This window comes from Carya illinoinensis, chromosome 12 (assembly GCF_018687715.1).
Source record: "Carya illinoinensis cultivar Pawnee chromosome 12, C.illinoinensisPawnee_v1, whole genome shotgun sequence".
Classification (NCBI taxonomy): Eukaryota; Viridiplantae; Streptophyta; class Magnoliopsida; order Fagales; family Juglandaceae; genus Carya; species Carya illinoinensis.
In genome coordinates this window covers 21,884,975-21,894,473 of record NC_056763.1, presented here as the reverse complement: position 1 = coordinate 21,894,473, position 9,499 = coordinate 21,884,975, and the positions used below count along the sequence as shown (strand labels likewise).

The 9,499-nt window shown below is 36.3% G+C and overlaps 1 protein-coding gene across 1 annotated transcript; it reads right to left on the bottom strand.

Moving 5' to 3' along the window:
• Positions 1-6,967: 6,967 nt before the first annotated feature.
• LOC122289181 (ethylene-responsive transcription factor ERF038-like) lies at positions 6,968-8,120 on the bottom strand. Its single transcript, XM_043096145.1, has 2 exons — positions 7,275-8,120; positions 6,968-7,166 (listed from the first exon to the last, which is right to left on the bottom strand). The coding sequence occupies exon 1, from the start codon at positions 8,019-8,021 to the stop codon at positions 7,275-7,277; it is 747 nt and encodes a 248-aa protein (XP_042952079.1). The 5' UTR covers positions 8,022-8,120; the 3' UTR covers positions 6,968-7,166.
• Positions 8,121-9,499: the final 1,379 nt, after the last annotated feature.

The following is a 9,499-nucleotide window of genomic DNA, read 5'->3' as shown; positions in this document are numbered from 1 at the left end:
AGCACCATGCATGGCCCATGCATGCCGTCTAAGTTTGTGGGACAATGGATGTTTGAACATAGTTTTAGAGTTTAAATTTTGAATTATTATCCCATATTTTAATTAAATGTTAGATTCGAAAAAAAGTCTTGTTGCCATGTGAGATGAAGTGTTAGAATAATAATTATTAATTACGATCATTTTATTATTTTCTGATGTTACATCAAATATTGATAAAAAAAACTATTGGATGTATATGTGGAAAGTAGGGCAGGATGAGTAGCATTCATGTTGAATGGCAACATCATTTGCATGGGGGAGGGGGGAGGGGGCCATAAGTTAATATAACAATTATATATTCTCCAAAAATGCAACCAAGTTATATAAATATAAATATATATATATATATATATATGTCCATACTAACATATGACTTAATTCTTTCTTTTTCTTTTATGAGAAAATAATCATTTTATATGATTTTTTTTTTTTTACAAAAGTAATGTCTACAAACTGATGCAATTTGCTGTGTTATATCATATTATAAAACTTGTTTTACTGTGCAGTAAATTTATAAATTACATCTAACCACATCAATTTATAAATTTTACGTTTATAAAATATTTTTGTGAACCTAACCCTTCTTATTTTTTACACTTAATTCTCGTGTATAAATTGAAATACAATTACTTCTGACTTTGAAGTTCCCTCCAATAATTCAGGAAAAGTGCTTTACCCACAAATTAGAGATCATATAAAAATAAATTTATAAATTGATGTAATGTCATATGATATATGTTAGATCTATTTTATTATAAAAATAATTTTATAAACTAACATACCACATAGATAGATCTATTTTTATAATATCTTTTCGTGCCTAAAATATTTTTCTTAATATAGGTAACGACAGATTAGGTTTACGTATGTTTAGGTCGTGTTCAATTTTCAAGTACTGGCATGTACTTCTTCATTCATCATGTATCCGATCGATCTTTTTTTATACTTTTAATCAAATCATGTCACGTTAGCCGTACACATATTTGAAATTTTTCCTCCACACAAATTTATAAAAATTTAAGTGTGAATGCGATCGTGTTGATTTATTGGTGAAGTAAAGGTACAAATGTTCTTTAATTATTTTTGTAATAGTGACTCCAATTATATGGACGTGTGATCCAGCTTTATACAACATAAGGTGGAGGTTTTCTTCTGAGGAATATTGCTTTATTCCTACTAACCTTTGTCTAAAACAATGATAAAGTTGCTATCTTATGCGGCTCAGTCACGATTCACGTGTAGCACTGGCACTTTAGTTATTTTACTTAATTCTTTTTAAATAAGGAAATATCTTATGCATGCATCGATCATGCATTATGGGGTATATATACGTCCACTTGAATATGTATATATTTGAGAAAAAAAAAAATTGTAACAATTATTTGGGAATTAATTATTAAGCTCGATGCATGTTATTATAATTGGGTTTTGTGTCGTTAATTAATTAAGAGATATGTTTATTCCACAAAAAAATCTCATATATAAACTTATATTATTTCATATAATAATTTTACAATCTAACATATTATATCAAGTCATATCAATTTATAGATTTATTTTTTTGAAATCTATTTGTGACTAAAACATTTCTCATTAATTATTAGGCTCAATTCTCACTGTTCATGCTTGCATACATACATATCATTATATATATACGTGTGTGTAAAGTTGCCAGTCCACGCCTAATATAATATTGATGCAGGTTGGTTTGGTTACATAAAATTAAACCATCTCATTTCATCTCATCTTATATAATTATTACAACTTTTTCAAACTTCCACACAAAATATAATAAACAATTCAATTTTTTCAAATCTTAAAACAAAAATTATATTCTAACAATATTTTATTCAACTTTCAAAGTTTTATATCATCTTATTTGTGTAACCAGACGACGTAAGTTTGAGGAAACGATTTATATATTAGTTTTATAGCCTCCATCAAAGCAGTAAAAATTGCAAACTAGTGATCATGCATGCGTAATTTCCATGCAGAGGCTCAAGATAATCGATCCCTAGAGGCCCTCGGGGGTTTAAAGCTCAACAAATTATGATCCTTCATTTGAAAATGAAAGATCATTACCAATAATTATTCTAATATTTAATTTTTTTAAAAATAGTCACATTTTCCTTAAAAAATAGGAATTATATACGATGAATTATTTACGACGAAAACGAAATGACGTTAAATTTTCTATTCCCAAACATGACCCGAAACCGTAGGGATAATGACCTAAATTGAATGTAATAAACCGCATGATATTCAGACGTATACGCATCATTAGGCCTGTTCATCCGGGTTCCGACCCGGAAATCTGGGTGTACCCGGACCGGAACCCGGATGTTAAATCTGGGTCGGAACCCGCACCGGGTTAACCCGGTTCTAATACGGGCCGGAATCGGGATAAATCCGGGTTTTTCAAAACCCGGATTCCGGAACCCGGATAGAACCCGGGTGTGTGTGTTGTGTTTTCCAGAAATAGAACCACCCCATCGTCAACAAGAAAGAGTAGATCTAGCAAAAAAAAACCCTTGTTCGACTACTGATAGCATATAAACACATCCCATAAAATTACTCAAAACATTCTCATCAAAACAAACCTAAAATCAACAAAGAGAAAACAATACAAACAGAGAAAACAAATACCCAAAACCGAATAGAACCCAAAAATAAAATAGCAGATAAAAGAGATGAAGATGATTCGGCGATAAAAATCAACTAGGTCTCGGCACTAGACAAGGGCTTCCGAGTTTCGGCGATGAGAGAGATGAAGACGATTCGGCGATAAAAGAGATGAAGATGACTCAGCGATGGGGTCACGATGATGGGTCACGTCGTCACGGGGTTCAGTGGGCACGACGAAGGAGGCTAGGGTTTGAAGTTTCTTCTGAGTCAGCGATGTGGTCACGATGATGGGTCACGCTGTCACGGGGTCAGTGGGCACGACGAAGGAGGCTAGGGTTTGAAGTTTCTTCTGAGTCAGCGATGTGGTCACGATGATGGGTCACGCTGTCACGGGGTCAGTGGGCACGACGAAGGAGGCTAGGGTTTGAAGTTTCTTCTGAGTCAGCGATGTGGTCACGATGATAGGTCACGCTGTCACGGGGTCAGTGGGCACGACGAAGGAGGCTAGGGTTTGAAGTTTTTTCTGAGCTCGTAACGAGAGAGAGAGAGAGAGAGAGAGAGAGAGAGAGAGAGAGAGAGAGAGAGAGAGAGAGAGAGAGAGAGAGAGAGAGAGAGAGAGAGAGAGAGAGAGAGAGAGAGAGAGAGAGAGCACGACGGCAGCAGATGAACGAGAGAAAGAAAGAGAGCGCGACGGCAGCAGATGAACGAGAGAGAGAGAGAGAGGGGGGGTAGACGGGTTAGGTTTTTTTTTCTTTGCAATTTATACAAACCCGGTTACACCGGGTTACTAATACGGAACCCCGTGCGCGCATTTGCAAATTACATAGGATGCCCCATCACATCACTTCCTTGCCATGCACAGTGCTCAATATGATCCGTGTCATACGTTTTATGTGTACTGGAATCCTTACTATTCATGGACAGGTCATTCTCATATTCCCAAACATTAATGTCCTAATTTTGTAATCATGCCAAGAGCATATGGTCCACAATGTACTGCATACATTAATCTTTGTAATCTAGCGCGCCTAGCTTTCAATTTACTGCATACATGCGCGTGCACACACATACATTTCGACTTCATTTTTATATCTCATGATTCCAAATAGTTATGTCGAGATTTCTCAATGAAGATGTATCAGACCATGTGGATACAAACGTGCGTGACATGAAGTCCCTTCTCACATCATGTACGTAAAGTAAGGTCCGGTGTTGCATCCTTATTAGGCTGAGACAAAACAGGACAGATGTGGAGCCCAATCTCAAACCCATTAGTATTAGCAAGTTTACATAACTAAGTCAACAACCAATCAGGCCCAAGTCTATAATTTCCACCAAGATTCATTCCGAAAGGATGGATCTCGATACACTTTTTTAATGATAATGTAAATTTATTTTTAAATGTTTAAGGACATGAAAAAAGTAAATAAAAAGAAATAAATGGTCTTGTCGGGAGCCATTCTCGTGCATCACCCTGGTACGTACAGCTTTTTCTCGAAACACTAGATTTGGCACCTATCGAACTTCTCGCTTTTATCTCATGTAAATTATATGAGTAATATTATATACAGTTATTTTTTTATATTCTTTATGCATTTTATTAATATAATTAGTTAGATTAATTTTTTTTTAATATCCAACCAATCATATCATTGGAGTGCATAAAAAAATATATAAAAATGACTACATATAAAATTTTTATTTTTACATTAATCTACAAAAGGTGTACGTAAGGGAGGTGGTGAATATGATGCATGAATGTTTAGTGTCTGTATGTTGAAAGATGCAATCACAAAGGAGTAATGACCAACCGGCAACCAGGGAACTGACTATTTCAAATTGTAAACCCAAAGACAGGCGTGGCTTTAGATAACAATACACCAAACTAAAACCTACAGATTCTTAAAATATTCTCTCCCAAAGTGCTCAAAGCTTTAAAAGAAAAGAAAAGAAAAAGATAGTGCCCCCAATGGACCAATAGACCTACCTTGGGGACTTCTCTCTCACACGTACACATCTCTTATTTGTCTCCTATTTTTTCCTTATTCTCTCGTCTTTCTCTTTTTTATTTTTATTTTTTGTTAAAAAGGCCGTCTGGTCTGTCACCATATGTCTACCATTGCACCTCGCCAATAGACCCTTTCCACGTTGATTCACAGGACCACACCAATATATCTAATTTCCACCAGCACATGAGACTCACGCATCATCACCCCCACTAACTAGGTTGTTCATTCAGAACCTGGATAACCGGATTCTAGTTAGAAGTTTAAGCTCGAAATAAATCTGCGCCGGCACCCGCATCTTTAAATTCGAGTCTATCATATCCGAATGCGGTTTTAAAACCCGGATATCGGATTTAAAACCGGTGTATCCGGCTTTAATATAAAAGTAACATGTTCATCTTACACGTGATGCCCTAGCCGCTCCCCCCACCCCCCAGGTTCACTCTCAAACTGCACTGCTCTGCTCTCTCTCTCTCTCTTTGCTCTGCGATGCGGTGATACCCTACACCTCTTTATCCCCGATTCACCTTCTCTCATATGCTCTTTCTCTCTCTGCTCTGCTATGCCCTAGCCCCTTCGGAAATTTGTCTCTCATCTACTTTATCTCTCTCTCTACTATCTACGATGCCGAATAGCGGAAATGCTTGGCTAGATCTGCTCTATCTATTTCTGTGCTATCTGCAATGCCAAACAGTAGAAGTGTTTGGCTAGATCTACTCTTGTCTTTTTGGGTTCTATTACATTTGTGTATGTTTTCTTTCTTCTCTCTTTGTTAATTTTGGATTTGTTTCGATGATAATGTTTGAAAGTTTGAGGATTATTTTTATGGGTTAAATCTGTTTAGTTGAACAAAGGAAAAATAAACATTTTTCTAAGCACTAGAAGATTAGGTTTGTTGCTATGTACATGTTTAGATTTGTTTAGCTGCAAAGTGCTAGAGCCATGGGTATCAAATCCGAGAAGGTTTTTTTTTAAATGTTTATGTAAGTTCATTTTAAATTTTTTGCCTCTCTGCTGCCCTGCTCAAAGAATAAATTATATAAAATGTGTAGTTGATATTGTGAGCACAAGGGTCAAAGCAAGCAACACTAGAATTCTGGATTTGGTAATTTATCGGCCTTGTGCTGTAAGCATGTTAGTGATAAACTGATGATATTTTTATTTCTTTCTAGTAATCCTCTCATGATGAAAGCTTTGAAATTTCTTTTACTTCTGTATAACATAACTTATGCATAATTGTTCTTGAACAGCTTACCACAATAATGCTTCCTATGGTCATCTAAAGATAGCATCATCTGTCATGATTATCTGCTTATGTCCCCAAAGTAAAAATATTCCATTCCTTTTCTCCATACCATACAAAGAATTGGGTCTGTTTTGTTCTCTCTCTAATGCATTCTAGGCATTAAATTCAGATCTGTAACACTATTACTGCAAAACTGTCAAGTTATTACAACAATCCACAGGCCACCAAACTGACCATTGATAATAAGGGTTGATATATTATAGGTTGATATAGAATGTTATGCATTAGTTCTGATTCATCATAACCTTATCATTCTTGATCTTTTAGGATTTTTACTGGCTCTATCACTATCACAGTCACTATCCATTCATATGGAAGAGAAGTCAGAATCAGTTTATTCAGCCCAGTTAAAGAAAACAAAAAGCGGACCAACGCTTCAGTCTTGAGGGAGCTTGGGGGCGGTATCGACCTTGGCAATTTCATATGGGAGAGAGGAGAGGGGTGAGGGAGAACCTAGCACGGCGTCGATGAAAGGAGAGGCGTGGGCTGCGCCGATGCGAGCAGTGGGAAAGGAGAGAGGGGGGCGGTGTTGATATGGATGATTGAGGGATCTGATGATCAAGTAGAGTGATGGGAGAGATGAGTGGGGTGAGGGATCTGATTTCCCTTCATACGTTTTTTTTACTATGTGCTGCAGTTCCATTGTTAACCCCATCGACGTAGTTGAAAAGTATTGAGGGTTGTTTTCAGCCCTTTAACAGCATGTCCGGTAAGAAGATTTTGCTTTTTTTTTTTTAATTTGCCAAGAAAATTGGAGAGGGGGTCATTATTTGACTCTTATTTCCAATTTAACTTCTTTTTGCATTGTATCTATCATTTTTGTTAATAGAAATACTAAATCCACCGAATGTGAATGCCAAATTTGTGTCTCGATTCTTTTTTTATTTCTTTGACTTAGTGATTAAGGAAATGTTTTTTAATAATTATGTGAATTTTTTTATTTTTTAAAAATTATTTAAGAATAGAAATGAAAAAAAAAAAACACAAAAAATAATAAAAATAATAATAATTTGCTCTTCTCGGGACGGAGCTCGTGCTACATCATCGTTGTAAATGCGTTGAGGCCTCCACCTACCTTCCTAGTTATGTCACCTCAATGACCTCACGTAATTCTTTCCCAAGCATATTATAATTCTAACAAGACGGCCTGTACGTAGATTGAAACTTGAAACTTCCAGCTCGCTCTGTCACTATCCAAAATTTGTAGAATCACAACATGATTATTGACCAAAATCATCAAACCATGGACATGATTTGAAGCAAAGCATGCATGGGAAGAAGTAATTGTTTGCCCTCACCTAGTAGCATCCCCATAAAAAGGGCTCCTCAATCTGGAGACAAGTATCTTCCGACTCGGTTCCGACGAGCTGCCATGACGTTGACGAGTAACATGAGAACCCGTCTATACGATTAGTCACATCGAGCGGGAGATCGGGAAGATCAAAAAAGGGGTCGTCGTTAACATTTAACGGCGAAGTTGACGAGTCTTGGGCGTCCTGGAATGCCAAGGTTGAGCTTGGGGAATAGGAGTGGCTCAGCTCGGCTTCAGCTTCATGGCTTTTGGAGAAGTTCATGGCTGCTGCTTTGCTCGCAGCAGCTTGAATATCCTTGGGAGATGAACTAGCTGGTCGGGGAAGTTCAGAAGCCAGCTCAGGGAAATTTAGATAAGCCAAATTTCCTTTGATTGTAAGAGCCGCTACATCATGAGCTCGTGCGGCCATTTCTGCTGTGGGAAATGTCCCCAGCCAAATTCTTGACTTCTTCCTCGGTTCCCTGATTTCTGATACCCATTTCCCCCATTGACGTTTTCTTACTCCTCTGTAAGTTGGGTGTTTCCCATCATCCCCAGTACTCTTTATCTTTTCCTGATCACTTCCATGAACATATTTTGCTCCCTGAATTCTCTTACAGCTTTTTCGAGCAGTGACTTCTGCTGCAATATTTGTTGGAGAAGAATAGGAGATCGTTGTAATGGAGGAGGTGTTTGAAGAGGAAGATGTAGAGGATGTTTGAGCATTAAAATCTAAAACTCCAGTCTCTTCCATGCAGAAGGAAGGAGGCTAGCTAGCTTTTGGGGGTAGAAGAAAATGTGGTAGGCAGAAGAGTATATTAATAGATCTTGGCGAGCTTCTGATTTCATGATATGTAAGTCTTACACATAGAACAATAATCATAAAGGACTCTTTAAAGGCATGGGGCCAATGCATAGAAAGGGTAGAGTCTTGGGTTATTTTCTATGTTCTAAGATGATGGCGTAAAATTTGTCTGTATCTTTTACTGTCCCTTTAATTTGTTTGTTGGCCTCTTCTCACTTCTCACTTCTCACCCTCCAATTTACATATAAAAAGAGACTCGTGGAAAATGAGTAAGGTAATTTTTATATTTCAAAAGGTCTCCATAATATTCTCTTTTGGAATATAATATGGTCGAGAAAAGGTGAGAAAATCAAATCCTTCTTGTACCACCAAAAATAATGCTCATTATCTTTCTGTAAATTAGTTTTTATTTGAGCCATCAAATTGACATTACTGGGGCCATTGTAAGTAGCATATATATGTATAATATGCGAGCTGATCCTTCCTTGCTACAAAGAGCCACAGCATTTTCATGCTTTCTTACCTTTTTTGTCTCATCACTACTATTTTCTCACTGTTGGCATTTCATGCTTTCTTATTACTACTTTTCTTTTTCTTTTTCCTTAATTTGCATGGGGGGCCAGAAGAGTGGAGATCTCTTACCCTACCAAGATCCATATTAATCTTTACCCACTACTTTAGGGACAACATTATATACAAAGGTAATCTTAACTCATTTTGCATTTGATTGTTTAATTATTAATCCTCAATATCGGGTTTTGTCCCAAATGAATAATGGCACATGTATAACTTTGTTCTGTACAACTATTTATACGATCATGTTTTAAATGTAAATTATCGAATATTGTGTTAATTTTGAAATCTAAATAGAAAAATTTTAGTATTTTTTTATGAAGAAGAATTACTGTCATGTTGATTGGTTTGGTTGTTAAATAGTGGATGAAAATCATTATTCATCATTAATGTATATATGAGAAATGAAAAAATTATTTTTTAATAATAGATTATACTTTTTTTCAAAATGAGTACGCAGAACTTGCGTATCTTAAAACTATATAGAACATTATTCATGTGCGTGTGTGTATATATATAGAGTACCCCATATGTCTTGAATGTAGAATGAATCAATATGAATTATTTTATAAGATTCTTTCGACAATCATATGCACCCATGCCCATCCACATGCATGATATTATATATGTAATGTGTCCACCCATTCATATCTAGGGTTATAGGGCCCATAACATAGCAGATAACAAAATGGAGGAAAATGACACGTCAAATTAATCCGATGAATTAATTTATGTAGAACGATTAGGTATTTGGCATGACCTAGAAAGACTTTGTCTTGTGGGGTAGGGACATAGGTGTCTGTCCTCAAGGTTTCGTCATGTGGGGGCTACCTAGCTAGCTACTTTTTCTCTAC